The following is a 27,577-nucleotide window of genomic DNA, read 5'->3' as shown; positions in this document are numbered from 1 at the left end:
TATGCTGACGTCGCTCTCTATACTAAAGTTCTTACAATATCAGTTTGTTTTCTTACTTGTAAGATAAGAAACCAGAAACCGAGTTAACATCATCATCATCCTCACCATCTTCACCATCAACATCATCTTCATCGGAGTCAACATCAGAAACTTGATCCAAAAATCCATGGTGGTGATGATGCGAGCTCCAATCAGGTGGGAACGTCTTCTGCAACGTCTCAGTGAGCTCACCACCAGAACCTTCGATCTTACACAGACATTTAGACCAGTGAACCGCAGTTCCCATATCAACGATCAACCCTGCCTCAACCATTTCCTTGCATATAGTCATAACTCCCGAGTAAATGTAAGCTTCTGCGATTGAAGCACGCGACAAAAGCGAAGTCAGAAGGCAATGATACACAGCTTTGTCCGGTTTTAGCCCCATCGCCTTCATTTCCTCGTAGCAATTTAAGGCCTTCTCTGGAAGTGATGCTCGCGCCCATCCTTTTATTAAGGTAGTGTACGTCTTGATGTTAGGCCTCACCCCTAGTGCCGCCATTTCTTCAATTGTTTTTGTAGCTCTCTGTCAAAACATTTTCAAAAGTTTCTTCTGGTTATCAAACCAAGAAACCAACATAAACAAGAATCTGCTTCTTGAAATGGAAACTTACATTCATATCACCGGCCTTTGAACAAGCGCTAATGAAGGATGTGTAAGTATGAATGTCAGGTTTGACACCTTCCTTCTTCATCTGCTGTATCAAATCTGCAGCTTCCCATACATCGCCTCTCCGTGCCCATCTAAAACAATCCAGAGGGAAACGAATGAGAATTTTAGAAGCAGACCATTTAGTAGTGGCTACAAAAAATCATATACGTTACCCGTCGATTAATATGTTATAAACGAAGGAATTGCGCGGGATATTGCGTGAGCTCATTTCTTTCGTAACAGCTAATGCACTCTGCATCCGTCCTGATTTGCAGCAAGCTTTAAGTAACGCTTCGTAAGTGAAAATGTCAACCTCCAAACCTTCGTTTTGAAGTCTTGTAAAATACTCGAAGGCTTTTCCTGTATCACCTACTGATGCATAGCCTTGCATGATCTTTGTGTAAGTGTGTTCGTTCGCACTAACACCAGCTAAAGTCATCTCATCTAATATCTCAACAGCTTTTTCCATCTACAAAAAATAGTTTTAACAAGAGATTTAGTTCAATTCAACAGTCTCTCTATAGGAGAACTATATGAGACATAGACATACCTGACGTTTCTCAACTAAACCATTAATCAGAGCATTGAAAGTGTGAACAGTTGGAACACACCCGCATCGTCTCATCATATCAAAAACTTCTAGAGATCTCCTCATGTCCCCGGATTTCGCAAATCCGTTTATGATAGGCATAAACGTTCTTGTGGTTGGCCTATGCCTCAGCTTTTGCATTTCTTTAACAGTCTGGATCGCTCGATCCATGTTACCCATTCCGCAGAATGCTGCTATGATGTTGTTATATAGTATGACATCCGGTTTCATGCCTTCATTTACCATATCTTCAAATACAGCAAACGCATTGGCCCAATCTTTTAGTTTTACAAATCCATTGATCATCATCGAGTAAGTCTTTAAATTATGCTTTATCCCCTCTTCCTTCATCGTTCTGCTAACTTCCAAAGCTTTTGTAATCTTTCCAACCTACAAAGAAGATGCAAACAAAGCACAATACAAGAAGATCATCCAAACAATACACATAGATATTCTCTTAATACACACACTATTGTTCTCCGTACCTTAGTATAAAGATTAATGAGGCATCCATAAGTGACAACTGTTGGAGTGAATCCACATTCCTATAGCAAAACAGATATAAATCATCTTTACTTTCTCAGATTCTAAAGAGGAACAAGTGATAAAGAATCCAAATCTAAAGCAAAATATTACTTTAAGTCTTTTGAAAACAATTAAGCCTTTCTTCTCATCGGCGACCATTGTATAGCCATCCATCATGGTATGGTAGATGGCAATGGGAGCGTCAATACCTTCTTCTTCCATCTCCCTCACCAATTCTTCTGCCCGCTCCATATTGCACGTCTGACTGAGAAAATGTTCAGAATGTTTTAGATTAAATAATACAAAACCAACAAACCACACTAACAGAGTCAGAATATCATTTCAATGGTTACCTACCAGTGTGCATATATGATTTTTCCATAAATACTGGCATTAAGGGTTTTGTGTATCCGTTTGGCCTCATCAAACCAGTGATCTGCAGCTCTTCCAAAGACAACAAAGTATTAGATCGAATTAGCATATAGTATACAACAAGTATTTGAAGATTTAAGAATGGTGTGACAGATCTAGGCAGACATAAACTTACTCGGCATTTCCTGCTTTAGAGAATCCTCCAACAATTACACTATAAGTCACCAAACTCATCTCAATTCCTTCTTCCTTCATTTTACGAACACAAGACACTGCTTCGTCCATGTCTCTACCAACTGCATAAGCGTGAATAAGGCTGCATGAAACAAATCCTCTCTTTAACCTTTCAGGAATCCGAAACTAATTACATTTATAGCAACAAGACACCATAACAAGACGCCGTGCCAATTCATTTATCAACGTCATTCAAGCAAAGACTTACCCATGACATGTTTGACTAATCAGAATCTGAACACATTTTGTAACAAAAGGAGGTACCTTGTGTATATACGTGATGTTGGTGTGATACCCCTGGCGCGCATCCTCTCAAAAGTCTCACGTGCACGATGCATATCACCTCTTCTTCCATAGAACTTCACCATCAAACCAAACTCTGTCCTAGAAGGCTGCGCATAATGTTATAAATATTGAATAAACATAAAAGAAGATTACACATCTATCAATGGACCCCTATGTTCGTTCCAATCACAAATCCTATAAGTCGAAAACAGAGCAAAACTGATGTTAAAGCAATGACAAAACCTTGTTGATCTTCTCGAAAGCAGAAATAACAGCTTGCCAGTTATCTCCATTGGTATCTAGAATCCTCTGTAGTGACTTCCGTGACCCTTCTCTGTCTTGATGCCAAGACGACTTATTCGACATCTTAGCGTCTTCTTCTCCTTCCTGTACCCATCTCACCCTCTGCTCAGCTTTCGTTTTCAGTCTCTTCCCGTCGTCTAGCTTCACCGTCAAAATCCTTCCGTGAAACTCTACGCCGTCGAACTCCACAGCTTTCATTGCAGACTTCTCCGCTGCGTAAATAATAAACCCAAATCCCGCGTTTTTCTCGACCTCGTGATGCCCTTTGATTAGAATCACATTCTCTATTGGTCCGAACTGTCGGAAGAACTCCTCCAACTCTGGTTTCTTTATCCATGTCGGTAAATTACCGACGAATATCTTCCCTTCTTGTCGGAACTCCTGTTGCGGCTTTCGAGTTTCTTCTTCTTCCGGTGGTTTCTTGTCTCTTCGGAAGTCATCTCGGAATTGGGTTTCCTCCACAGGAGGCGGAGGAGGTGGAGGAGGAGATAGCTTGCTGGACAAACGTAGTTTGGATGCGAGAGTAGAAGAGCCAAAGGAAGAAGCTTTATTACTCGAAACCTCAGGTTGAACAAGAGGAGAACTCAAACCCTTCTTGAGTGGATTAATCTTAAGAGGGGTTTTAGGAGAAGGGGAAGGGGAAGAAGAAGAAGAAGAAGAAGAAGTGCCAAGAGATTTCTCCGGGCGGCGGAGGTCAGGAGGACTCTCAGGAGGATCGGGCGGAGGTTGTGGTGGTTGCGGCGGTGGTTTGAGGGAGAAAGAGATGGAAGCCAACGGAGAGTGACGTCGGAGAATGGTGGCCGAGTAAGGGAAGTGTGGAGCAGAGACAGACAACACGCTCCCTCCATTATCCATTCTCTCTATCTCTTCTTTTCTCTCGTCTCTCTGGTTATAACGAAACATGATCCTTCTTTGTAGAATTACCAATTTGCCCTTCACAAAGTCTAATTTTGTTACAATTGAATTTCTTTCAGGTGAAATTGGATGTTTTGTATGATGGAGAAGTTGTTTACTAGCAAAATTCAAAAGTGTGTTTTAACTTCAATCTTTGGTTCGGCAAAACTCAAAAACCATTAAAAATAAAAGAGTCTCACTTTCAGTTTCAGACATAAATCTTGAATCAAAAGAGGCAATAAAAAAGCACAAGTCTTCGTTGTCCCTCATTGTGAAAGAAAGAGAGCCAATTGAATTGGCTGGATGATGAAGATAACAAAGCCATACTAGTATCTTCTTGGTGGCCTGCCGAAAGGGGCAGTTGGTGCCATAGCTTGTGGCTCGACTTGAGAGAAGCCGGGAGTGTCAGACATTCCAAGAGAAGCAAGCATCTCTAGAGTCTCTTTGTCGACCTTGATCTCATCAGTCTTGATAGCAGACTCATCGGGAACAAAGTCCATGCGGCGTTCACGCTCTTCCTCTTGAAGCTTGAGTGAGATACCACGGACTGGTCCCTTCTGGATACGTTTCATCAAGTGGGTGGAGAATCCAGCAATCTTGTTGCGGAGTCTCTTTGAAGGGATGATGGCCACTTCTTCAAGGATCTTCTTGTTGGTGTGGAAGTCAAGAGTCATGCGAGAGTAGTACTTCTCAATCACTTGACGAGAAGATTTCTTCACCGTCTTGGTTCTTACACGCCCCATCTTTCACTTACCTGTTGACTTACCTGCTAAAAGAAGAGTTACCACATGTCTTGGAGAAAGAACAACAATAGAACTAAGGGATTCAATTGCATCATGAAGTTCTAAACATGTAATCAAGAAATGCCCCTAAAAGTTCAAGATCTAAGTGTAAACGCAGAAATGCCAATGACAATCAGAAGCAAAAGAGATCTATGAAACATATAACCAATCAAGTAAACAACCGAGAATAGTTGATTTGTGTCTTTAACTTGCAAGAAAATTGCAATGTCAGAGTCTTAAGAGTGATGGATGAATCAAGAGATGATATGCATCAACATATGGACACTGACCTTGGAAAAGGGCTCATGTTAATTCACAAAATATAAGTCATCGATACATCAACTAAGCTAGAAGTACCAAGATTGAGCAGCATCAGATGGTAAACCAATCAACCCTACTTCACTACATTTCCATTATCTTACCGAGAATGACCAATTTTATAGCTACACAGACAAAAAACGCTGCAACAAAAGATCAAACATACCGCAAAAGGTTCTGCAATTTTCGACAAATGACACAAAATTCTAGGGCTAACCAGAACATACCTGCGAGGACGAAGAAGCAGCGGCGGCAAATAACAAAGAAGCAAAGACGGAGGTGATAAAATTGCCTTTCTATATAAATAAAGAGGTTCTCTCTTTAGGGTTTAATTTTCATCCAGCTATGGGCCGTAACAATCGTTCTATTATTATTGGGCTTAAGATCTAATTTCGTTAGTAACGCCTTAGCTGAGACCCGATAAGCCCAACAAATTAAGTCTATTATTATTTTGTGTCCCCCTAAACTTCTTTTATTTTAGTGATTTTTGTTATTATTAACGAGTCCTTAAAAAAAACAGAATTTGTCACCAAAATTCTCTTCAAGAACAGGTAAGGAACTATTTTGATAAGGAAACTTTTGAGATTTTTTTATATATTTATGATTGGGGTTATTATTAACACATGATTCTTGTAATCAGTGTGCTATCAGCCATAACCCCAATCATAATACCGCTGGATACATCTCTTTGCTTGATGTTTCTGAAGTTATTTGGGAATGTTTTATTTCAAGGCACCAGAAGAGTACAATGAGACTTATGACTTATGAGACTGCCATTACAAGTAGGAAAAATCAAATTCTTTAACATAGTCTATTCGTCAATAGACCTTATTGTTGTCTACAAGCATAATTTACCCACCAGATAGATGCCTAGAGAACATTTAAACAATTTTCAGTAGGATACATACAGAACACAAAAGTTGTTTGGTTTACAAAACACTGCATAAAGGATTCAGATAGCGGAGATGTATATCCTTTGACCATAGTCTCTGATTAGCCTAAATCGTTGTTACCTTCACTGAGTGCTAGCATCTGAAGCAATAGCCTCACCGCGATAAACTCTCCATGGTCCTCGATAGAATACAGGCTTCATCAGAGGCACCGTTTTCCCCGGGTGCTCTTCCCAAAACTTCTCCTGTTTTTACATTAAAGTTTACACTAGAAAAAAAAACAAGAGAGCGCATAAACTTATTCTAACCACAAAAAAAAAAACACATTTACAAGAGACGTCAATACCTTAACAGAACAATGGATTAGATTAGATACTAATCAAGACATAATTAAGAAACCTAATGATTAGTCCCATGAAGAAACAATTCAAGTCTAGTTTTTTAATTCTTGATCACGAAATCGACAATCATCAAATCTCAGCAATGAAGCATTTTCATCACATTTTTCGACCCTTAAACACGCAGAATCAGATAAGAACCGACAAAATCTAGAGCCTCACCTTGTAGAGTTGCTCAGTAACTGCAGCGCCGATGACGCCGGTGTAAAAGGCGGCGACATAGATAGTAATCAAAGCCGTGAAGGTTTTTGGTCGGCGGTAAGGTTCAATCATTTCCCAAACAGCGAATCTCTCGAACTTGTTGTACTTATAATCAGCGTATTTCCTCCATAGTTGGCTCCACACTCCTCCTCCTCCTCCTTGCATCTCTCAAATCTTCGCCGATCTTTTGGATTTTTGCTGTTTCCCGGCGGTGCCTGAGATAAAATTGCCTTAGGCTTTTTATTTTCATCTACCTATGGGCCGTAACAATCTTTTCATTATTGGGCCTGAGATCCAATTCAATAGCCGCGCTTAACGGAGACCCGATTGATTAGCTCAACAAATCAATAAACAGAAGAGTTTGTCACCAAAATTGTCTACAAGAACAATGACCATCACTGAAATGGTGAAACCTATTAACATCTCTAACAATGATTAATCTTCCTGTAGCCATTGATGCAGCCTTCATGAATTCATGGCAATCCACACATATCCTCAGATTCTTCATGATCCTCACAGTAGAACCCTCTGGCAAACACATTAAACCAAAAACCAAAGCCAGCTTCTCACTATGCTGCAACAAAAGCTCCTCTTTCTTCCCTATCTCCACATCGTGCAGCTCATGTTCTATGCTTGGTTTGTATCCAAACTTCCTCAACTCAATCACCAGATTGTCTAACGTCGAACTGATCTCACGGATTCTCGGATGACCGCTTTCTCCCACGCTAAAAGTGTGGACCTTGTCCTTAATTTCAATCCAACTTTTTCCTCTTACTTTTTTCACGTCGCTGTCCCTTAGAAGCTTCCTTGATTTGGCGATTTCATCCCACTGTTTGTTTGCCGCGTATATATTGGATAGCAAGACATGATTACCAGCATTTTCTGGTTCTAATTCGAATAGTTTCTTGGCTGCAACTTCTGCTAGCTCGAGGTTTTTGTAGACTCTACAAGAAGCAAGAAGAGAACCCCAAATGGAAGCAGTAGGGTCGAAAGGAATAGACTTTATCAACTCATATGCTTCAGACAGTTGCCCAGCGCGACCAAGGATATCAACCATACATGAGTAATGAACCACATTTGGCGATAGACCGTACGTGGTTTTCATGAGTTTGAAAAATCTCCTTCCTTCCTCGACCAAACCAGTGTGACCACAAACAGATAACAAGGAACTAAAAGTAACCTCATTTGGGTGCATTCCATCTTGCTGCATTTTATCAAACAAGATCATCACTTCCTTAGGACGAGCATGCTTTGCAAACCCTGAGATGATCGTGTTCCAAAGCTCGATATTCTTCTCTTTCACTTCCGAGAAAATAATATAAGACTCTCTCAAGCTTCCGCACTTAGCATACATATCAACTGCAGCGGATGCCACAAAGACATTAAAACCAAACCCAGACTTATGTATAACAGCATGCATCTGTCTCCCTTCTATTAAAGCTGCCAGATTCGAACAAGCGCAAATTACTGAAGATAACGTAAACTGATTCCTCTCTAGACTCTGAACTCGACGATAAAGAAGGAGAGCCTCTTCATAACTCTTGTTTTGAACATAACCTGCCACCATAGAACTCCATGTAACTGAACTCTTGTCCTGCATAGACTCGAAAACATGCACCGCGTCCTTGATCATCCCGCATTTTGCATAAAGATCAACCAATGCAGTACCAACGTACAAATTTAATTCAAGAGATGTCTTCACTGACAAACAACGCAATTTTTTGCATTCCAAGGCATCACAATTAGCCCCACAAGCAGAAAGAACACTAGAGATCGTGAATTCGCTAAACTTAAACCCTTCGTTTCGCATCTCCAAGAAAAGATCCAATGCTTCTGACTCCATTCTGTTCCGAGTATACAAACCAATCATTGTGTTCCAAGAAACCAAGGTTCTCTCAAGCATTCCATCGAACACTTGGCGAGCAAGATTCACAAAACCACATTTGGCGTAAGCATTAATAAGAACATTCGACACAGTAACATCTCCCTGCAACTCGATACGTATAATCTTCCCGTGGCAAGCTTTTGCTTCCATAACAGATCTGTTTGTAGCACAAAGCTGCAAGATTTCGTAAACCACGTTACGATTTGAAAACTCATCGTTATATCGTTCAGGTGATTCCACCTGCTCATAATTGGCGCACACGGAGATGTATCGGGATACAGATGTCGTATGACTTATCCTGGGAAAGATCTTGCATCGGATCAAGAAGTTCACCGTGAAACCAAGTACCCTCTTCCTTGGTAGCGACAGAGACAGAGACAACATACTTAGTTTTGGGCCTAAATGCCTAAATTGTAGTTCCTTTTGAATATTAATGATGTTCTCAAGCCCATTCCTTTTTTTTTTGTTATACAAATTATTCTTCAAAAATTATGAGTCTTTGTTACAATGATACTACCAACTATAGCTAGTAGATAATGCTATAAATGAATGATTGTAGTCTAAAAACTTAGTGAGATTTATCTTTGTCTACCTTAGATTAATTGGAAAGTAATTTGTGATTAAGATATAATAATCTACAACAATTGGTGAAAGAAAGCACATATATAAGATTTTGCGATTCCCGTATTGTATGATTAAGAATGTTGAAATATGAGTAAAAGACCAACTTGACGACAAGATTATCATATCATGGAATAGAATGGAATGTTTTAACTTTATTTATGACTTTTTTCCGATAATTATAAAAATGTGGAAGGTATTGCAAGTTGCCAAAAATGTTGCTGTTTGGTGAGAATATAAAATCAAACTCTTATCCTTCTTTCTTCCTATCATTCCTCTTATGATTTATTTTTTCTTTTTGGAGAGCACTACTTTTATATGTAAAGAGTGTGTTTCTTTTAAGTGAATGTCAAAGCTCATGAGAAGTCGGGGAACAAAATTCGTGACAAAAATGTCAACAAAAAAGGAAAAGAATTAGATTAGACCTATCTAGCTAGCTATACTGATTAGTGGACTCACTCGATCTTGCTACACAACTTGTCTTAGATTGTGCTTTGAATGGTTTAAAAGAGGTTGACATTTTCGTGGTCCCATAAATTATTTAATCAAGGATTAGGCTATAGATTTACTTCATTTAATCTACTACATTTTAGAAACATTACCGCAAATCATACTACAGTAATAATTATTCCCAAATCCAAGATACTATTTTGTTAGTTTTTTAGACTTTAGATAGGTTTTTACATAGCCGTTGAAAAACAAAATACATGTTGTCTTTGTAAAACTCAAAAAAAAAAAGAACAAAAAAAATTGAAATAAATATTGGTAGTTAAGTTAATCCAATGTAGAATGTAGCATTAAGGTTTGTAATTTAGGATCAATGAAAATTCAAAAGAGAAAACCTTATGCTTAGATTTGAACCCTTTTGCAGAGGGAACTCATTGCTTTATAGTAAAGCGGTGTTTCTAGAAAGACATCAAATCTTTGTATTGCCAATAGAATCACATCTTGTTATTGGCAGAATAATGTCAAAAAAAAACAAATCCATAAATATATATATAATATGAAAATAAGTTTCCAACAATGTGATGACCTTGACAATAATGGGCTTTTCTTAATTTGGACCCCATCCTTAAGAATATAGTCACCAAAAAGAGTGAGAATACAAGCAAGTGTCGTCTCCCACTAAAACACAGTTATTTTTAGATTCGAGATATATATCATCCGCTTCAAAATATAATATATAAATGTAATTCTGTATATTATCCTAATCAAACAGCTCACATAATTATTGGGATGTTCATTAGTAAAATAATTGGACTGATTATACGAATTGAGATCACAGATTCGATCCTGGCTTACACATTCCTGATCTATATAAAAACTAAAAAGGAAAAAAAATAACTAAAGACATCTTTAATAAACTACTGATAGTTTTAGTGTAGTGCCTAAACTTTAATATGAATATTTGTTTATCTAATTGATCGAGTACCCTGCAGAACTGTCGAAATACTTCAATTATATATATAAGATAATATATTTTTAGTATCCTAACTTGAAACCTAAGGTTCAGTTCTAGGATAGAATATTGTATAACTTGGGCATCCAAAGTTGTGGGTTGAAGATTTTAGCACTTCAAATTAGAACTTCACGGTCTCGTTTGGACGATAAAATAGTTCTAAAACATGACCTTAGATTTTTATTTACTATATAGCATATACTCAACATAGTTTGATGGTTTTAGATCTGAAAAATCATGTCCTAGAACTGAGATAAAAGTGGAGTTTCGGATCAGTTTATATGAGTACGTACTACGTACTTAGTATTTCACTAACCTGATAACTTCAGAAAGGTTCAGAAAATGACAACTTCGTATAATACTAGCATACTACCAATATTGTTATATATATAATATATAAATAAGAAATAATAAAAGAATGTATATACCTCCTCAAAAGGAATTTGAAACAAAGTGATCGTGAAAAATAAACAAATAAATGAAAAAGAAGAGGTGTGATCTTGTTGGATATGAAGTTTCGGATAAAATTCACGTATGTGTGTCTCGTGGGAAAGATGGGGACCCATCGCTTTCAATTGTACGCCATCTCGTATTTATGAGAGACCTACATTTCCATTTACTAATGTTATGATCTATCACATAAATATTTCATACGTGATCTTGCCTTGGAGGATTTGACAAAGATTGATCTATATATGTCACAATCTTGTAACTTATATATATATATATATATATATATTTTCGCATATATATTGTTTTGTTTGAATTGTGTAATAAGTGTACGTTATATGATAAACTGCAACAATATAAAAAGTTACCATATCTCTGATTCCTCTTCTAAATTTTCTAAAATCACAAGGGGTAATAACATTTCTTAAAATTCTCTCCTCTATAAATAAAATTAACATAAGTTTTTTTCCCCTAAAAATAATTTAATTATCTTTCATTAATTATTCAAAACCCCCTCCTTTAAAAAATAGAGAGTTTAATTACATTATATAGGCTAAAATTTTTAAATTATATATAAATTAAATACTTTTCACACTACTTCGGTCAATTCTTTCAACACTTGTCTATCTTCCCGTACATCAAAAGACCCATTTGCTTCAGCATCAGAACTCGCATGAACGCCATATAACAAATACACGAGCACGATCAAACAGGAGAAGACCCCAAAACGGGCGTAAGAGGGTGCGTCCAACGAACCAAGCAAAAATATGTTCAAGAAAATCGAGACGCACGGGGTCCACGGCATGAACGGGACTCCCCATAACTCGGGTTTCCACGCCTGAGGGACCATGCAATGAAATATCAACACCATGGCTATAGCCACCACTGCGATGGCGCCTAGCATGAAAGCTTTAGGCTTGCCTTCGGGCAAAAGTTTCCAAATGAGGGTGAAGACGAGTGAGGTTATGGAGAATAGTGCGAGGAAAGAAAGTGTAGTCCATGGTTTGGTAGGTTGGAGAGGGACGTAACGTCTGAAGATGAGAGCGTTTGCGACCATGTAGAAGACGAACAGTGTTCCAATAGATACAAGGTTTAGGAGAACGTTTAGGTCGGTGAAAAGCGCAAGAGCCGCCGTGAAAATGCCTGATAAGAATAAACAATACGAACATTAATAAGATTTGCCATATTCTCTCTAACTGTAGATGATACGACCGAGGGAAAAGTCCAAATTTGAAATGAATGGTGGAGGGAGGGATTTGTTCCTTTGTCTTGTCATTTTGTCAAGGTAGATACGGAGAGGACAAAATAAGTGAGAAACGTTAATGCTATTGATGGATATAGCAAATGTGGGTTAGTGGTTGCTAAAATTAGTAAGGATAACGTTGAAAGATGATGACCCTCGATAATGATCCACTTCGCGACAAATTCATGGGAATAAATATTTACGAGAAAACCAAGGCTTGCTTCAAAGAGTATGCATATACAGATATGACTCTAGTTAGTTTAAACACATTACTTGTTTACCAATCTGCCAATAATTACAGTTCCATTATTTCTTCAAGATGGTTATTATTCTAATTTCTAAACTGGTACCTAATTAAATTTGTCACACGAGTTGCATAGCTCAGCAAGATTTTCCGAGAACTACCGAAAAGTTGGAGTTGTGAAAATATCAGCCGACTACTATAGGCTACCATAGTAGTATATCTTCACAAATTATATTTATTGAAATTGATTGATTATTTAGTCGTCCAATGGATGACTAGTTATCCAACTATCGTAAGCGATTTCTTTTTTAGAAAAAGTGGAATATGTAATTTTAACACTAAGGGAACACAAAAAGAACAAAGAGACCCACAAAATCCATCACAATCAATACCGCAGAAAAATATTGAATCTTTGAACCAAAAAAAAAAAAGAAATAAACCCCAAAAAACTAAACTTTTCAGAGAGGAAAAAAGAAACCAGTGGTGAAGACGACATCTTAGCTAGCAATCGGGACTCAGATGCTATCTGTGTGACTCTGTCTTAAAAACACCATAAATAAAAACTCACAATAAATCGTGTCCCTACGTTGAGATATATAACGTACAAATTAAAATCCCTTGTCACGATCGAAATCGATACCGGAAGATCTTTTTTTTTTTTTTTAATGGTTGGGTTTGCGTCCAAAAGTTTTTGATCTTAAAAAATAGAAACTGAAATAGACACGTATTAGATAATGTAATCACGTGGTTCGTGTGATCTTGAGAAAACGTTAAAAGTTCAAATCAATAAAAAGAAAAAGATCATGGAAACAGATCATCGAAACGGTTGTAATTTGGGGTCCCTTTTTTAACCTAACTGCCTTGCCTCTTTTTATGTTTTCTTTCTAACTACAACACCACACATATCATTGGGTTTGGACAGTAATAAAAATAAACGTTTTTTTTTTTTATGATGAATGAATGAATGAAAAAGACAAAAGAAACGTACCAAGAAAAATGGAGGCGTTGACTGGCGTAGATGTTTTGGGATGAATCTTAGAGAAACAAAAGGGGACCACTCTGGACCGTCCGATGACGCACATGTAGCGAGCCTGACCTAACATTGCCACCAAAAGTGATGTTAATATCCCAAAGCTTGCTCCTATCCCCACCACTTTCGTCACCCATTCCCAGCCGTTCGATCCTTTGAACGCCGCTGAAAACGGCGCCTCCGGATCTATCTGCACACACACATCCCCCACCGTTTTTCAGCTTCACACTCACACTACGTGCCGTCTTCATTTAAATAAAAAAAAAAAAAAAAAAAACAATTTTAAGTACGGACCAGATCGTATGGGAGAAGCATTGACATTGACACAGCCATGAGACAGTAGAGCACGGTGACGATCGCCACGGAGCCAGAGACACCCACGGGTATGTCTTTCACCGGATTCTCTACCTCTTCCGCCATGGTTGAAACGGCGTCGTATCCTATGTAGCTCAAGTATACCATGGCGGCTCCGTTGAAAACACCCGCCGCACCGAACGGAAAAAACCCCGAAGGATGCTCTGGATCCGCCGGTACGGATAAATTCTTCGAATCTCCTTTCAGAAATCCCATCACGATCACGAAGAGTACGAATGCGATGTGAAATGCAGTCATGATCATGTTCACCTTCGAGCTCTCTCTTGTGCCGCAACAGATGATGACGGTGATTGCGATGACTACGACAACTGCCACCGGATCGATCTCGTTGAATCCTTTTGGTAGACCGGTGACGAAGAATCTCCACTTTGAAGTTGAGATCCCGAAAGCTGATCCTAAATAAGCCGTGAAGCTCCTCGAAACGGCGGCGTTTGAGAATACGTAGTCCAGTATTAGATTCGCTCCGGTGAAAAATGCAGGAAACTCACCTGAAACGGGGGAGAATGTAACAGAATCAGTTACGAATCTGAAGTTTGAATTTTTCAGAAATCGTAGCAGATTGATCGGAGGAGGAGGAGAGAGTGGTGTGATTTTGGCGGGAGTCAGAGACTAACCGAATGTGACACGGACGTAGCTGAAGGCACCGCCGGCGATGGGGAGATGGACGGCGAATTCAGTGTAACAGAAAGCGGAGAGGAGAGCGCAGAGTCCGGCGATGGCGTAAGAGACGACGATCGAAGGACCGGCGTAGATGCGACTGGCACGTCCGGTGGTTACAAAAACACCGGCGCCGACCATTCCGCCGATTCCGAGTCCAATGAGATCATACCACCGGAGAGTACGGCGCATCTGCTCGCCGGAGACGGCACGGACGCGGCTCATCTCTTCGGAAGACGTCGAGACGGAAATCACACGGCGGGATAAGCGAGAAGGCGTCTTGGAAAGAGAGTTGAGGTAGACGCGGAGACTGGAGAAAGAAGAGTGACCGCCATCGCCATTGTTGTCGCTGCTTTGCACCTCCATAATTTGTTTTCCACCGGCCAGATTCGGGTCGGGTCGGATTGTGGAGGATGAGGACTGAGAAATTTATGTGAATTTGACTAGAGTTTTGGTGTTTTTATAATAGAGATTAGGAAAAGTGAAAAAAGAGAAGAATAGAAGGACAAAGACGTAATTATATTCACACTAATCACATAAGCATCATCAGCTTAAAAAGCTTACTACTATGTACAAAAGATGCTTTTCATCTCTTTGGTCAAATTAAATTTAATTTTTATATCTACTAATTATGCTAACGTTTTAATTGATTCATATATACTACTATAATTTAGTAAACTAGTTTAGTAGTAGATAGTATGATTTTCACATCTAGCTAAGCTTGTAAACCCTTTTTGTTGACCACATAACCACTAAAAATGGTAGGTTAATAAATGCAATTAGACTGGGCAAAGACTGAAATTGATGTTTATTGTATTTGAAGACTACAATTTATAAATTTTGCGGTCAATAAGACTAAAAGAGGGGATTAGTGCTAATTTAAATACCATAATAATAATTGTAGACAGCTAACGATTGGTTGTTTTGAAACGTAACGACTCTCTGCTTCAGAGAAGCCTCTTCTTTTGGTTAGTTCCCGAGGTTACGAAACCGTCACGGACGTTAAAAAGAGAGAAACTAAATAAACGATGTTTCGAAAACTTCCGTATGTTTTAAGACACGGTAACGACGTTATCTCTAACGGCTATGTGGGGTTTAAGATTCACACGTGTGGCAATGAAGTTGACACGTGGGACGTTGTTTTGTTTTCAATGGATAAGCACACGGGTTTTAAAGAGAAACGTGACCCGAATTTGAGGATATGAGTTCTTTTCTTTTAAAAAATATATATATATATATCGAACAAAATTTAATTTTTAACTAGCATATATTCCTCTGTTCAAAATATAAGATATTTAAAAGTTTTTTTGTTTTATAATATAGGATGTTTTTAAATTTCTATATAACTTTTGGATTAATTTAATATTTTATATTATACAGTATTGTTTTTGATTAGTTGAACTTGTTAAAAGTAAAAACTTCTTAATCTGTGTGTTTTAGTTAAAACATCGTATATTTTGAAATGATGCTTTAGTTAAAACATTATATATTTTGAAATGAAGGGAGTATATAGTAGTATGCATGAGTGGATTGCATAGAAAGAAAAAAAGGAGATTTAATCTCTCTGATGAGGGCAATGCAACATATGTTTTTAACGATCTTGAGTTTTCTCCTTACCGAAAGTGGCATCCGAAAACAATGACTCATCGCTTTTAGAGAAGATAATCTTTTTGACAAAAGACTCCAATATTTGATTATGTTAAATTTTGGAAATATAATGTTCTCACGTGATGAATGGCAGAATTTAATCAAAAACTATGACTATGTTGGGTAGTCAATTTAATTATCAGATGTGATCTACGTATATTTTTAACATCTATGATTTCTAAGAATAATGTATATGGTTATACAGACTGCACTCAATGTAAATCAGGTGAGAATATGAATGATTAGCATATGGTGTGTCTAATTTCTACCGCTCCCAATCGCACCCATACCTGGATAGCTAGTATGAACACATTGCATTATTGATATTTTCTCTCTTTATCGGACGCTCATTGCATTGAATTAACACACACTACCTTATCCAAACCCATAGTATGAAATATCTACCTCAATTATCATTCAAGAGAACTCTCCGAAGCCCCATTTTGTTTTCACAATAAATATAATAAGATGAGTGTCACAAACGTTGACACATATTCGTATCAACCACACATACATATATATAACTTAATTTCGATTAACAGATATTAATTAGGGTTTGTATGGTGACTCACCACCAATCACGTTTCACATTCTTGGTTTAATAAAAGAGTAGTGAAATTAATAATGAAATAAAAACAAAAAGATAATGTGGAGTGGTTTATACAGCGAGTGGGATGGTCAAATCTGATTTTAGATAAGATTCAAAACTCAGTTTTCCTCAATCCGACCACGTCTCACACGCTCTGTACCAGACCTGCCCATCTCTGTTTACCCTATAAATAAATAAAGAATAATATACAAAACTAAATTAACTAAAAATGGGTTTCACATGCATAAGCATTATACATTTATAATTTTTCTCCTCTATATACTTGAAGTTGTATAAAAAAATTATGTGGAGGAAATACTAGAAATTCAAGATCAGGCCTAATATATATGAAAAAATTGTATCAATAAAGTATAAAAGTTTCTTACAATTAGAAATGCCTGAATAAATATGTTATAAAAAATGTTTATGAATGAGACTCCATAATTTTAAAAATATAAAGATAATAATGTGAGCTAGGTTTAGTGTGGATCAGATCAGCCCACAACATAATTATGTATCCATGGATAAGTAAATTAGCTTACCAGACAATGTACAAGTCCTTTCAAAGAATCTATCTAAAAGCCCATTCTTTTGCAAACAAAATCTAAAACGCCCATTTCATTTGTTCATTAGATTAGAATTCTCTTCTCTTGATTTTTTTTATTTTATTTGGGCAACTAGCCCCTTCAAACTTGCAATAGTTACGTACGTTTTCGACGAAAGTATTATTACCGTTAGCTTCGGAAATTTAGTTCACCAGTGTAACCTCCTCTCTTCTACTTTCTTCTTTCGAATTTATGTATCTTTTGTTCCTAGCACCACCCCATGATTTCAATACTCTAGCTCCATTCGTTTGTTTTTCTGTATATATTATTTTCCAAATATTTTTTGAAGATAATATCAAAACTAAACAGACAAAAAGCTTAAAATAGCAGGAACTTAGTAGACTTTACTTGGAAGGCCACGTGACGGTTAGATAAGAGGCCACGTCATCTAGACGCACCAGTCAGATGCCAAAAAGTATCCTTTGGAAACAATTGGCAGAAGACACGTGGCTTAATACTGGTGAGGAGGTCGGTCCAAGGCACCTTCGTACGTCTCGACTCCGTAACCTATCCATCCATCCACTATAAATTTTGTCCATCCAATTAAATTAGTAAAAAGTGTGGTAAAACCACTTTATAAGAAACAAGTAAACTACGTGTGAAGAAGAAACAAGTACAGCTAAAGTACTAAAATATTAGTTGAAGTTCCATTGGTTTGTTTAGTTAATTTGTTGAAGGTCGTTGAGAATATATCTAGATTAAAAAAGTACAAAGGAGATCTATGGATAAGATAAGACAAACTTGAGTGTTATATATCTTCTTTCTACTGGAGTATCATAATATAATACGTTTAAAATTCAAACAGTTACAAACAAACAGTTGCTAATGTAACAAGAAAATACTACTATCCATTTTACAATCTATGCTAGTAAAATTATTAAATACTGGTAAAATTACAGTCCAAACTTTATTTTCTTTAATTGAAGTAAACTCGTTTAAACAAGGCATGAAAGTGCTATGAATATTGAATAGCATTCTGAATTAATGATGGGCGTGAGTTTTAGAAGCTTTTAATGAATGGTCACTACACTTGGGATTAAAAACAGTTGAGAATTTGATTTTGACTTAACATTAATGATCCAACTGTCAAAACATTATAGTCAAACTTTGCGGTACAGAATTTCACAAGTCAAATGTTGGACAATCACAATTTTTTTTTTTTTTTTTTTTTTTTTTTTTTTTTTTTTAATTTGTTCAACACGAGAAGCCAAAAATATCTAAAGCGAAGTGAGGGGTTGTAGTACAAAAATAGTGACAAGGAGACGTAGACAGTACTGTGTGATTGATTCGAGAATGTAAATCCTAAAAACAAGTCTTTCTAGATTGATAGCTTTTTCGTATTTTTAGGCGGTTAGTTATTTTTTTTTTAATTCCCTTCAATATCTACGTGTTCCAATATTATTGGAAAGTATAGTGGCATTTGCTTAATATAAAATTAAAATAAAAAAGGAAAAAGAGAACTGTAACAAACTGGAAGCAAAAATTCAGTAAGTCAGGTCAGGTGTAACCCTAAAATTAAAGAAAAAAAGAAATTAAAAAGAGAAAAAAGAAGAAGAGAGAGAGAGAGAGAGAGACAAAAGAAGACATCCCAATTGCAGAAGAAACCGTGTTGAAGTTGGTCTCTGAGCTGCTTCTTCCTTCCTTATTTTTATTTTTTATTTATTTTCCAGCTCTTCTTTTATAAAAATCCTTCACACACCAAAAAAAAAAAAAAAAGAGAATCCGTATAAATTCTCCAAACAGTTTCTTCCAACAAATTTCAGGTTTTTGTTTTTGTAAAAATCATCACATCACCAGCGCGGTCATATATATGGCGTCGAGTCAGTGGACAAGGTCGGAGGATAAGATGTTTGAGCAAGCTTTGGTTCTTTTCCCTGAAGGATCTCCTAATCGGTGGGAGAGAATCGCTGATCAGCTTCACAAATCTGCTGGTGAAGTTAGGGAGCATTACGAGGCTTTGGTTCATGATGTCTTTGAGATTGATGCTGGTCGTGTTGATGTCCCTGATTACATGGATGACTCCGCCGCCGCCGCCGCCGCCGCCTCGGCTGGTTGGGACTCCGCTGGTCAGATCTCCTTCGGCTCTAAACATGCTGACAGTGAAAGAAAAAGAGGAACTCCTTGGACTGAGAACGAACACAAGTATGTCTCTTTTTCTTTTATCAGTCAATTCTCATATTTTTTTGAAAAATTAGGGTTTTGGTGTTGGTTTGAGAATTTAGAAATTCAATTTGCTAAATTTAGGTGATTGATGATATTTGAATCTTATGGTGCAGATTGTTTCTGATTGGATTAAAGAGATATGGTAAGGGAGATTGGAGAAGCATCTCGAGGAACGTTGTGGTTACGAGGACGCCGACGCAAGTCGCGAGTCACGCACAGAAGTATTTTCTGAGACAGAACTCGGTTAAGAAGGAAAGGAAAAGGTCGAGCATACACGACATCACGACTGTTGACACTACCTTGGCTATGCCTGGGTCTAACATGGACTGGACTGGACAGCACGGGAGTCCTGTTCACGCACCGCAGCAGCAACAACAGATTATGTCTGAGTTCGGTCAGCAATTGACTACTCCTGGTCATTTTGAGGATTTCGGTTTTCGGATGTGAAGTTAAAGGGGAAAGAAGAAATTGTGATGGGGTTTAGTTTTAATAGGGGCTTTTACTCATTTTATGTGAATAGGAAAGAAGAAGAACATAGGATTGGGTATTTTCTTTATACAGATGATCATGATGATGATGGTGATGAAAGAATAAAAATTATGTATAGGAATGCTTTTTGTAAACAAAAATATGTTCGGTAACCATTTTGGTATTTTGAATCAATGCATATGGTTGTTTTCTTCAGTTATTATTTAAAACTTGATTTCCTTAGAACACACAAACAAACACACATCAGCAAGGTTGAAATCTCTGTACACAAGAGAAGAGAGGACAAAGGTCAAAAGGCATTATTATTTAAGTTTCGCTACCGCTTGCCTTATGACCAGATTCATGCATACTGCAAGTGATGAACTCATGGCTTGCTTCCCTCAGGTTTCTGCACAAGAGAGTGAAAGCAAACAATCAATGAACAGGTTCATTTGTAAGCTATGTTCAGCTAGATCTTCGTTTATTGTGAAATTAAAGCCAAATTCAGTTCTAGAAATGCCCTTTTTCTGACTACAAGACATGTCATCAAACTGAAAACTGGAATTGGAAAATACGAATAGAAGTTGATGGTATGATGAAAGTTTACCTTGTCTGCACTTCCTTTCTCACTAGCTAGCTTCTGTTGCTCGAGTTTTTTCTTCCTCTCCAGTATCTCCTTCTCCATTTTCTACAACAAAAAAGGTCGGATTCTTAAACAACTGAGTTTTGAACTAGAAGAGAAATAGCTTCATGAACTATAACCCCCCTAAATACATCAACTCCAATAGTCACGGCTCAATTGTTCTGAGGCTGAGTAATGCAAGTGAGAAGCATCCAGCTATATAGATGTAAGTCTATAACTGTAACTTGCAAGTTCAATCTCAAACCAAAAAAGGAACACAAACAACCTATAGAGATTAGAGATTGCTAAAAAAATGTCAACAACTCTCACGGTTCCTTCCCCTTTCTTCAACAAAGATTTGTTTGTAGAAGCGAAAGCTATATGGATCACAGAGACAACATTAAGTTCCATTCTATCCATCTGTATTAACTATGAACTAATACGCATCCATCAACTATTTTAACCATTTGATCATATAACGACGACTATACAATTCAGTAGAAAACAATTGGATCCAAGTGTATGATAGGAATAAGCTTCGGATCTCATCAGTCTTTATCTCATTAACTTTAAAATAAGTGCTTAACGCCATTTTTCAATTTAGCAACAGCGTATAGACAAAACTCTGATAGCATCTATATACAAAGATCATGAGACGGACAAGGTAGAAGGTGAAGAAGAAGAACCTGGATGTACATGCTCTCTTTCGCGCGTTCCTCTTCGCTGAGCACACGACCTTTGTCGTCGCTGAAGCAACGAATCGCCGGTCCTCGAGTCGATTCCACCGAACGCGATCCTCCAATCTGACTCTCCCCCAAGGATCGAGCCAACCTTAGCTTTGTGATCGCAGAGCGAGCCGCCGACATTTTGCTAGTCCCTGAGAAGATCTCTCGAAATCGTTACTTTTTTTTGGGTAGAAATTGTCTCTGGAGTGAACGAGGCAGGTTCAGCTTCGGGTCCGGGTCGGGTATACAACCCGTTAGAACATTGCACCCGCGTAGATTAAGAATAACTGAACAAGCAAAGGACTTATTATTTTGATTTCATGGCCCAGTAAGTTATGGCCCAATAAGTGAGCCTTCTCCAGGCTCATCTTCGAGATTCTTTTTTTCTAAAAACTTTTTCCTTTTTTGGGTCAACGAACAACTTTTTTTTTTAATAACAATGTCACGCCAATAATTGCAATACCGCATCTGTTTTACATTAGAGAGTAGAGACAATTTTTTTTTTTTTAAATAATCTTTAGCATGTTAAGTTGATTTATAAAGATCTGCAAACAAGTCGGATTGGCTGTTGTCAAAAAAAAGGAAAGATATTTGGTAGAAGTTTGAACGTCAGCAACCAAATTTATGCGTCTAAATTCGTCTCACTAACACATTATTGTATAACAATTTGCAAGTTTTTAATTAATACTTGTAGAAACCATATTGGAAAAAAATAAAAATAAAAGCTTTTAGTTGATGTACAGGTGGAGCATCTCGGTAGTGACGTCACACATCAGCAGATTCAGCACTCCATCATCTCTTTGTTAACACTAAACGCCAATTTTATCGCCATCTTTTATAGATTTCGGTGTTCTCTCTCTCTCTCTCTCTCTCTCTCTGACTTCGGAGGAGAAAGAAAGAAAAAGAAAAAAGGAAAAAAAATTCTTGTTCAAACTTCAATGGCGTTCTCGAGTTCTATCGTCTTCTCTGTAACTCATTCTTCTTCGTCGTTAGCTTCGCGTCCTTCTCCTGCGATCAGCAACCAGATTCCGTTTCCCGCTCAAATTGCTTCTCCAGATCTATCGCCTGCTTTGTTCGATGATCGTCGCAAGTTCGTCGGAGGTGTAATGTCTCTCTTGACGAAGAGGTTAGCTGCTGCGTATTTCATATATATCGTTTCTCTCAGATCTTTCCGTTAAGTTTACTAGCGATTCGCTGTGTTCTTTGCTCACTCTCAAGCTTGATTCTACTAAAATCGTTGCTCTGTATGTGCTCGAACGATTTGGTAAACGGAACTTATACTAGATTCTCGTTTCGAGTAGGTGAATTTGTCGTTATGAATCTTGAACTTTAAGAGAATTGAGAAAGCTTAAGGTAGATTAAATTTCGGTTAACAGATTCGAGTTCTTTACGGTACTACGCGATACATGATTCTCTATGAACCGATTGCAAATTCTTTTTTTGTATGATTTATCATTTATCTGAGGTTGTTTGTTTTGATGTGCAGTATAAGAAACCGTGTATATGCTTCGATTAACAGCATTGATGCCACTACTCCATCTTATCCGGTCAGTAACTTCGTTTCACTCTTTTTCATTTGTTTCATCGCTATTAAACTATTGCTGTTTCTTGGATCTGTTGATCTGGCTGGCTTACCATGACTACACACGCAGAAGCTCAGCAACTAAGTGTGGAGAGTATACGGATTATGTGTTGATGATATATATGTATACTATTTGATATGTGAATCTGATTTTCTCATGTTTAATAGGGAAAAGGGTCTCTCCGTATGAGTTTTGTGTTGACGTGTGCTTTGAGATGACATTTGCTGGAAAATTTGATCGCAGAAATCGGAAGACGATGACGATGTCGTTCCAATGCCAATGGTTATGATAGACCAGGATGCTGACCCTGAAGCTACCATTGTACAGCTCAGTTTTGGAAATCGCCTTGGGGCTCTCATTGACACTGTGAGGGGTTCTATTTCCTGTTTTGGTTTTGAGTTCTATCTTATCGATTTGACAAATGCTGTAGCTATTCTTGATCTACTAGAGCTAGATTTGTAGCATTTTTACTATCAGTATCAGATTATCACTGAATTTTGTAGAAACTTGCCTTGTTCTCGGCTTATGAATCATTGTTGTGTTTGGCAGATGAGGTCGCTGAAAGACTTGGGATTGGATGTAGTAAAAGGAACTGTCTCAACCGAAGGATCTGTTAAGCAGACCAAATTTTCTATAACAAAACTGTAAGAAGGGTTCTTCTTTATCTCCTTTCTTTAGATGATTTTCTATCACTTATTGACCTCTCACTTGCTCAATAGGACGTACAAACTTTTCAAGGTCCACCTTGTGTTAATTGTTATGATATTCCTTGGAACTTCACTAATTTAGTCTCAAATAATGTTTGTATAGAATTCTGCAGTTGTCCAATGAAGTTTATTATTAACATTTGGCAATAATATCTCTCTGAAGAATTCTTTCAAAAATAGATAATTTAGACAAGTGAATCTGGTCAATACTTTCTGTTTTCCGAAAATATTGAGTGTTGTGTGCAATTATCTTCAGATGACTGAATGAAATTATCTATTTTCACACCAGAGACACTGGTCGGAAAGTGGAAGATCCTGACTTGTTGGAACAAATCCGATTAACCATCATCAACAATCTCTTGAAATACCACCCGGTCTGCTTACAATTTTCTTTCTCTCTTTATCACATTCGCAATTAGAGAGCCTTGCCTGCAGCTTGTGTATTTTTTTGAACATTGCCTTTGTTTGTCTTGCAGGAATGCAGTGAGCAACTTGCAATGGGTGAAACTTTTGGAATAAAGGCTCCTGAAAAGAAGGTAATAATGTTTACTCTGGTTGTTGATGATAATTTTGTGTCCTGTGTTTTAAAACTCTTAGTTTACTGTTGTTGTTAAAGGCTAGTTTTACTTTACTGATGTCTCCAGTCTGTTTCGGACTCATTTGGTGACAGATTGATGTTGATATCGCGACTCACATACATGTGAAAGAAGACGGACCAAAGAGGAGGTATATATTCACTATTTAGTAGAATACTGTAACATAAACATAACCTGATAAAATAGTTTACATAACCCTCGCTGGTTTACTGTATTCTGTAGCCTGCTTGTCATAGAGACAGCAGACAGGCCTGGTCTTGTTGTAGAGATGATCAAAGTGATGGCTGATATCAACATAGACGTGGAATCTGCAGAGATAGACACAGAAGTACTCAAAAACTCTTAAAATCTCCGTATGTACATACAGTGTGATCCATTTCTTTGCGTTACAATAACTACGTGTCCATTGTCTTATTAATTTTCTTAGGGACTGGTTGCGAAGGACAAGTTTCACGTAAGCTACCAAGGCCAAGCACTGAACCGCTCCTTGTCACAGGTGAGTTTTTGCTCAGCTCCTCGTACTTATAACCTTAAGAAGAAAAAAAAGAGAGTTAAAGAATCAACAGTTGATTATCAACTTCTCCTGCAGGTTTTAGTCAACTGTCTCCGTTACTTCTTGAGAAGGCCAGAGACGGATATTGACAGCTATTAAGTGAGCTTTGGTCTTGTACTCCGAAAAGAAACTGCCCTCTATTATCCTTGAACGCAATCGTATCTGTGCTGCGAAACTTTCAATTCTTCTGTTTAGAAGATGATGTGGAAATTCGTGATACTATAAATTGAACCATTGTGGCTAAAAATAATAAATGGGTTCTTGACACTTGATTTGGGTCCGTTTTAGATAAAAGAAGGCTCCAGTTTTTCAAATTCGAAAAGAACTTGAGAGTTGAACTGCCTCTACAACAGTACAACGTCTGTTTTTTTTTTTTTTTTTTGAAATTACAACGTCTGTTTTAGGATTTTAGAATTCGAAAACATTGACTTGGGTTCTGAGTTTGTCTTAAATGGCCAGGCCTAAATTTTATCAAAACGGAACACGGGCAAGCATGCCGACTTTTATATTCACCGTTACACTCCTGCGAAGAAATTAACTAATGCTCTCATTCAAAATATCTCAATCATTTAGTCATTTAGTTTACTCATTACAGTAATGATGAAAATGAAGTGGGGATATTCACAGTAGATGTGATGATCCACATGTGAAATTACTCAATTAGAATAGACCATATATAAGAAACATATGCCAATTAAATCATTGCTAAATTGATTTCAAGTTGAAAGCTCTTGAAACTTGACAGTTGACACAAATCTTAATTTGCTACGAGTATGGGATAAAATGTAGGATGATGGATTAGTCTTTTACTATTTTTATTTATCATTTAAAAATTGTTTAATAGGCTAAATGTCCAGCCAATAAACCAGTCAGGCGTGTACTGTATACACTATTGTTTTTAGTGACTGATTGTAGTTTTTTTTTTCTTTTTTTCGAAAGGTCACTTTTGTTTTGTTTTCCCAAAAGGTAATAGTGTAATACTAATTCAATATATAATAGAAAAAAAGATTCGCTATATAATTTAAAAAAAATGTTCCGGTGACTAATTCCGGCTCTAATTAATATGATATTCCTCTTCATTTCTCAAAATTTTTACCATTTACAAAGAATATTATTTTCTCGTCATTCTTCTACATTCCTCATAAAAATAAGGAACACTAGACCAAAAATGTTTCTCTCCAAAATTAATGAGAAACAAATAGAACAAAAAAAAGAATAAATATTAAATTTCGCTTTTTATTTTAAAATAAATAAAAATTATGTTTATTAATAATATTTTAATTTTATAATACAATAATATACATATTTTCACAGTGTATTGGCAGAAAAATATATTTTATACAAAATTTCATATTAAATTAATTTGAAAACTTTATTTGGAAATTGTATGAATAGTAAAATAAATTAAAAAATGTTTATATCGTAAATAAAAACTAAAAATATTTAAATTAAATTTTATTTTAAAATCAAATGTAAAATTTATTTTATATACATTAAAAATAGTATTAGTATTTTTATTGATTGATTTATTTAATATTTAATATATTTTTTAAAATATTGTTATTATTTGGTTATCATTTATTATTTTGTTTTTTCTCTACATCTTTTTCTTTCATTCCTTAAAAATTATTTATTCCGTTCCTCATTGTTTATTCATTTTCCTTTTGTTCCTCTAATGGTTACCAGTAAAAGTTTCCATTTTTTTCTGACTGATTCCGTAAACAAATAAATAAAACTTCAATATCTCAGCAAATTATTTAAATCTCACAAAGTATTAAAAAAAAAATCACTGGTTTGATGGATTCTCCAAAAAGAGCAAAACACAAACGTCACACATATATATATATATATAAAGGAGGTAACTTGTAAAAAATGTATACGAAATTGTAAAAAGAATTTAAAATGCACAACATGCGGAATTTCTAATTATAGACTTTATATATGTTTTTGTAAAAAAAGATCGTTAAATATTTTATCAAATTATCGTTGACCTTTAAGGGAATCTATATATATAATAGCAAACCCATCTTTTGGGATGGCTAATGTCATCTTTATAATCCAATGGTTGAAGATTGTTTTTTTCTTAATCTAAGGGCTGTTGTTTTTTTTCTTTCTGGAAAATTCGCTAAAATTCAATAACCAAAAGATGTGTCTTTTAATTCTTTTCAGTAGCGACCTTTTTGTTCACGTCTTATGTGAAACATCGCCTCTTTTTATTCTCAGTTCTCACCACGTTTAGTTGTGCCTCTTCATAGTGATTTATATATTCCTTATCCTTGATTATCGTGAATTACGTTGTGATATTACTTATCGTGTATATATAGTTTATGTGTTTGACTTTTTGGTTCGTATTTTGTGGTATCACCGTTATTAGTTTGTAGTATTGCCTATAATTTATTAGTATTGGCTTTTGGTTAAGAAAACTTTTTCTTTGGAACGTTATGTTAGTACATGATAATTAAATTCCTAAGAGGTGTGGATTGTAAATATTGCCGGTAGATTATGATATGGATAATGATATAATGAAGAAAGATATTTTCTTGGAATGCGATGTAACAACGGAAGAATTGGGTTGTTAAAATGGTGGATTGTTCATAGTAAAAGGGTCATCCATTATGATGTGTGATTAATTCACTGTCTTACCATCTCGCATTTTCATATCTTTCGTTTTATTCACTCTTCTGCAATAGCAAGAAAAGACCAACGAAAAGTTTGGATTTTTGTTCTCTTTTGATTCTTAAGTGCTTTGTTTCTCATTATGTTGATGGTCAGTAAATTTCTCCTGATTACCTTGAAAAGAACCAAGAAGCACAACTTTTATCAAAGGAAGGGAAACCAATATCAAAGGGGGCGGAATCTCTAAAATATTGTGT

At 36.6% G+C, this 27,577-nt stretch overlaps 7 protein-coding genes and 1 pseudogene across 14 annotated transcripts; 2 read left to right on the top strand and 6 right to left on the bottom strand.

Moving 5' to 3' along the window:
- Positions 1–43: 43 nt before the first annotated feature.
- Positions 44–3,960, bottom strand: LOC104734486 (pentatricopeptide repeat-containing protein At5g04810, chloroplastic). 4 transcript variants are annotated; one of them, XM_087481761.1, is made up of 10 exons: positions 2,940–3,960; positions 2,676–2,803; positions 2,353–2,473; positions 2,163–2,241; positions 1,917–2,070; positions 1,766–1,825; positions 1,242–1,670; positions 865–1,160; positions 654–783; positions 44–565 (listed from the first exon to the last, which is right to left on the bottom strand). In XM_087481761.1, the coding sequence occupies exons 3-10, from the start codon at positions 2,357–2,359 to the stop codon at positions 53–55; spliced, it is 1,668 nt and encodes a 555-aa protein (XP_087337887.1). In that variant the 5' UTR covers positions 2,360–2,473; positions 2,676–2,803; positions 2,940–3,960; the 3' UTR covers positions 44–52. The 4 variants fall into 4 exon arrangements, with proteins under 4 accessions (XP_087337887.1, XP_087337884.1, XP_087337886.1 ...); XM_087481758.1 differs by having other exon boundaries at positions 2,163–2,249; positions 2,353–2,493; positions 2,940–3,954; XM_087481760.1 differs by having other exon boundaries at positions 2,353–2,493; positions 2,940–3,892.
- An 86-nt stretch (positions 3,961–4,046) lies between these two features.
- Positions 4,047–5,351, bottom strand: LOC104734485 (small ribosomal subunit protein eS17w). Of its 3 annotated transcripts, none has more exons than XM_010454077.3 (2): positions 5,221–5,351; positions 4,047–4,659 (listed from the first exon to the last, which is right to left on the bottom strand). In XM_010454077.3, the coding sequence occupies exon 2, from the start codon at positions 4,634–4,636 to the stop codon at positions 4,220–4,222; it is 417 nt and encodes a 138-aa protein (XP_010452379.1). In that variant the 5' UTR covers positions 4,637–4,659; positions 5,221–5,351; the 3' UTR covers positions 4,047–4,219. The 3 variants fall into 3 exon arrangements, with proteins under 3 accessions (XP_010452379.1, XP_010452381.1, XP_087337888.1); XM_010454079.3 differs by having other exon boundaries at positions 4,047–4,662; positions 5,221–5,296; XM_087481762.1 differs by having other exon boundaries at positions 5,217–5,263.
- Positions 5,352–5,776: 425 nt separating this feature from the next.
- On the bottom strand, positions 5,777–6,723 carry LOC104734484 (uncharacterized protein At4g29660). 2 transcript variants are annotated; one of them, XM_019234960.2, is made up of 3 exons: positions 6,444–6,723; positions 6,007–6,128; positions 5,777–5,863 (listed from the first exon to the last, which is right to left on the bottom strand). In XM_019234960.2, the coding sequence occupies exons 1-2, from the start codon at positions 6,645–6,647 to the stop codon at positions 6,009–6,011; spliced, it is 324 nt and encodes a 107-aa protein (XP_019090505.1). In that variant the 5' UTR covers positions 6,648–6,723; the 3' UTR covers positions 5,777–5,863; positions 6,007–6,008. The 2 variants fall into 2 exon arrangements, with proteins under 2 accessions (XP_019090505.1, XP_010452378.1); XM_010454076.3 differs by having other exon boundaries at positions 5,777–6,128; positions 6,444–6,719.
- Positions 6,724–6,787: 64 nt separating this feature from the next.
- On the bottom strand, positions 6,788–8,789 carry LOC104737838 (pentatricopeptide repeat-containing protein At5g04780, mitochondrial pseudogene; annotated as a pseudogene). Its single transcript, XR_015578245.1, has one exon. The product of XR_015578245.1 is annotated as a pentatricopeptide repeat-containing protein At5g04780, mitochondrial pseudogene (transcript).
- A 2,569-nt stretch (positions 8,790–11,358) lies between these two features.
- LOC104734483 (cationic amino acid transporter 6, chloroplastic) lies at positions 11,359–15,073 on the bottom strand. The gene is made up of 4 exons (XM_010454075.3): positions 14,404–15,073; positions 13,709–14,277; positions 13,373–13,604; positions 11,359–12,040 (listed from the first exon to the last, which is right to left on the bottom strand). The coding sequence occupies exons 1-4, from the start codon at positions 14,810–14,812 to the stop codon at positions 11,487–11,489; spliced, it is 1,764 nt and encodes a 587-aa protein (XP_010452377.2). The 5' UTR covers positions 14,813–15,073; the 3' UTR covers positions 11,359–11,486.
- Positions 15,074–18,749: 3,676 nt separating this feature from the next.
- On the top strand, positions 18,750–20,134 carry LOC104734482 (transcription factor DIVARICATA). The gene is made up of 2 exons (XM_010454074.3): positions 18,750–19,429; positions 19,564–20,134. The coding sequence occupies exons 1-2, from the start codon at positions 19,098–19,100 to the stop codon at positions 19,895–19,897; spliced, it is 666 nt and encodes a 221-aa protein (XP_010452376.2). The 5' UTR covers positions 18,750–19,097; the 3' UTR covers positions 19,898–20,134.
- On the bottom strand, positions 20,064–21,558 carry LOC109128486 (uncharacterized). The gene is made up of 3 exons (XM_019234962.2): positions 21,227–21,558; positions 20,526–20,606; positions 20,064–20,327 (listed from the first exon to the last, which is right to left on the bottom strand). The coding sequence occupies exons 1-3, from the start codon at positions 21,404–21,406 to the stop codon at positions 20,304–20,306; spliced, it is 285 nt and encodes a 94-aa protein (XP_019090507.1). The 5' UTR covers positions 21,407–21,558; the 3' UTR covers positions 20,064–20,303.
- A 252-nt stretch (positions 21,559–21,810) lies between these two features.
- Positions 21,811–24,971, top strand: LOC104734481 (ACT domain-containing protein ACR12). Its single transcript, XM_010454073.2, has 11 exons — positions 21,811–21,922; positions 22,009–22,391; positions 22,752–22,812; positions 23,092–23,214; positions 23,398–23,492; positions 23,845–23,929; positions 24,032–24,091; positions 24,226–24,281; positions 24,374–24,479; positions 24,579–24,647; positions 24,741–24,971. Exons 2-11 carry the CDS (start codon positions 22,204–22,206, stop codon positions 24,801–24,803), a joined length of 906 nt encoding a protein of 301 aa, XP_010452375.1. The 5' UTR covers positions 21,811–21,922; positions 22,009–22,203; the 3' UTR covers positions 24,804–24,971.
- Positions 24,972–27,577: the final 2,606 nt, after the last annotated feature.

Source organism: Camelina sativa, chromosome 13 (genome assembly GCF_030686135.1).
Source record: "Camelina sativa cultivar CO46 ecotype springtype chromosome 13, ASM3068613v1".
NCBI lineage: Eukaryota > Viridiplantae > Streptophyta > Magnoliopsida > Brassicales > Brassicaceae > Camelina > Camelina sativa.
The sequence above is the reverse complement of the archived record's forward strand: the minus strand, read 5'-3'. Positions and strand labels throughout refer to the sequence as shown.

Excerpts from the sequence above, each read along its gene's own strand:
- LOC109128486 (XM_019234962.2), bottom strand. The coding sequence starts at position 21,406 with ATGTCGGCGGCTCGCTCTGCGATCACAAAGCTAAGGTTGGCTCGATCC. Across the intron at positions 20,607-21,226 it reads AAGAGAGCATGTACATCCAG|AAAATGGAGAAGGAGATACT; the intron begins GTTCTTCTTCTT and ends TTTTTGTTGTAG. Across the intron at positions 20,328-20,525 it reads AGAAAGGAAGTGCAGACAAG|AAACCTGAGGGAAGCAAGCC; the intron begins GTAAACTTTCAT and ends TCTCTTGTGCAG.
- LOC104734481 (XM_010454073.2), top strand. The coding sequence starts at position 22,204 with ATGGCGTTCTCGAGTTCTATCGTCTTCTCTGTAACTCATTCTTCTTCG. Across the intron at positions 22,813-23,091 it reads CCACTACTCCATCTTATCCG|AAATCGGAAGACGATGACGA; the intron begins GTCAGTAACTTC and ends ATTTGATCGCAG. Across the intron at positions 24,648-24,740 it reads TGAACCGCTCCTTGTCACAG|GTTTTAGTCAACTGTCTCCG; the intron begins GTGAGTTTTTGC and ends CTTCTCCTGCAG.
- LOC104734482 (XM_010454074.3), top strand. The coding sequence starts at position 19,098 with ATGGCGTCGAGTCAGTGGACAAGGTCGGAGGATAAGATGTTTGAGCAA. Across the intron at positions 19,430-19,563 it reads TGGACTGAGAACGAACACAA|ATTGTTTCTGATTGGATTAA; the intron begins GTATGTCTCTTT and ends CTTATGGTGCAG.
- LOC104734483 (XM_010454075.3), bottom strand. The coding sequence starts at position 14,812 with ATGGAGGTGCAAAGCAGCGACAACAATGGCGATGGCGGTCACTCTTCT. Across the intron at positions 14,278-14,403 it reads CTACGTCCGTGTCACATTCG|GTGAGTTTCCTGCATTTTTC; the intron begins GTTAGTCTCTGA and ends CCCCCGTTTCAG. Across the intron at positions 13,605-13,708 it reads TGCTTCTCCCATACGATCTG|ATAGATCCGGAGGCGCCGTT; the intron begins GTCCGTACTTAA and ends GTGTGTGTGCAG.
- LOC104734486 (XM_087481758.1), bottom strand. The coding sequence starts at position 3,902 with ATGTTTCGTTATAACCAGAGAGACGAGAGAAAAGAAGAGATAGAGAGA. Across the intron at positions 1,826-1,916 it reads TTGTTTTCAAAAGACTTAAA|GAATGTGGATTCACTCCAAC; the intron begins GTAATATTTTGC and ends GTTTTGCTATAG. Across the intron at positions 566-653 it reads CAAAGGCCGGTGATATGAAT|AGAGCTACAAAAACAATTGA; the intron begins GTAAGTTTCCAT and ends ATGTTTTGACAG.
- LOC104734484 (XM_019234960.2), bottom strand. The coding sequence starts at position 6,647 with ATGCAAGGAGGAGGAGGAGGAGTGTGGAGCCAACTATGGAGGAAATAC. Across the intron at positions 6,129-6,443 it reads TTACTGAGCAACTCTACAAG|GAGAAGTTTTGGGAAGAGCA; the intron begins GTGAGGCTCTAG and ends ATGTAAAAACAG.
- LOC104734485 (XM_010454077.3), bottom strand. The coding sequence starts at position 4,636 with ATGGGGCGTGTAAGAACCAAGACGGTGAAGAAATCTTCTCGTCAAGTG.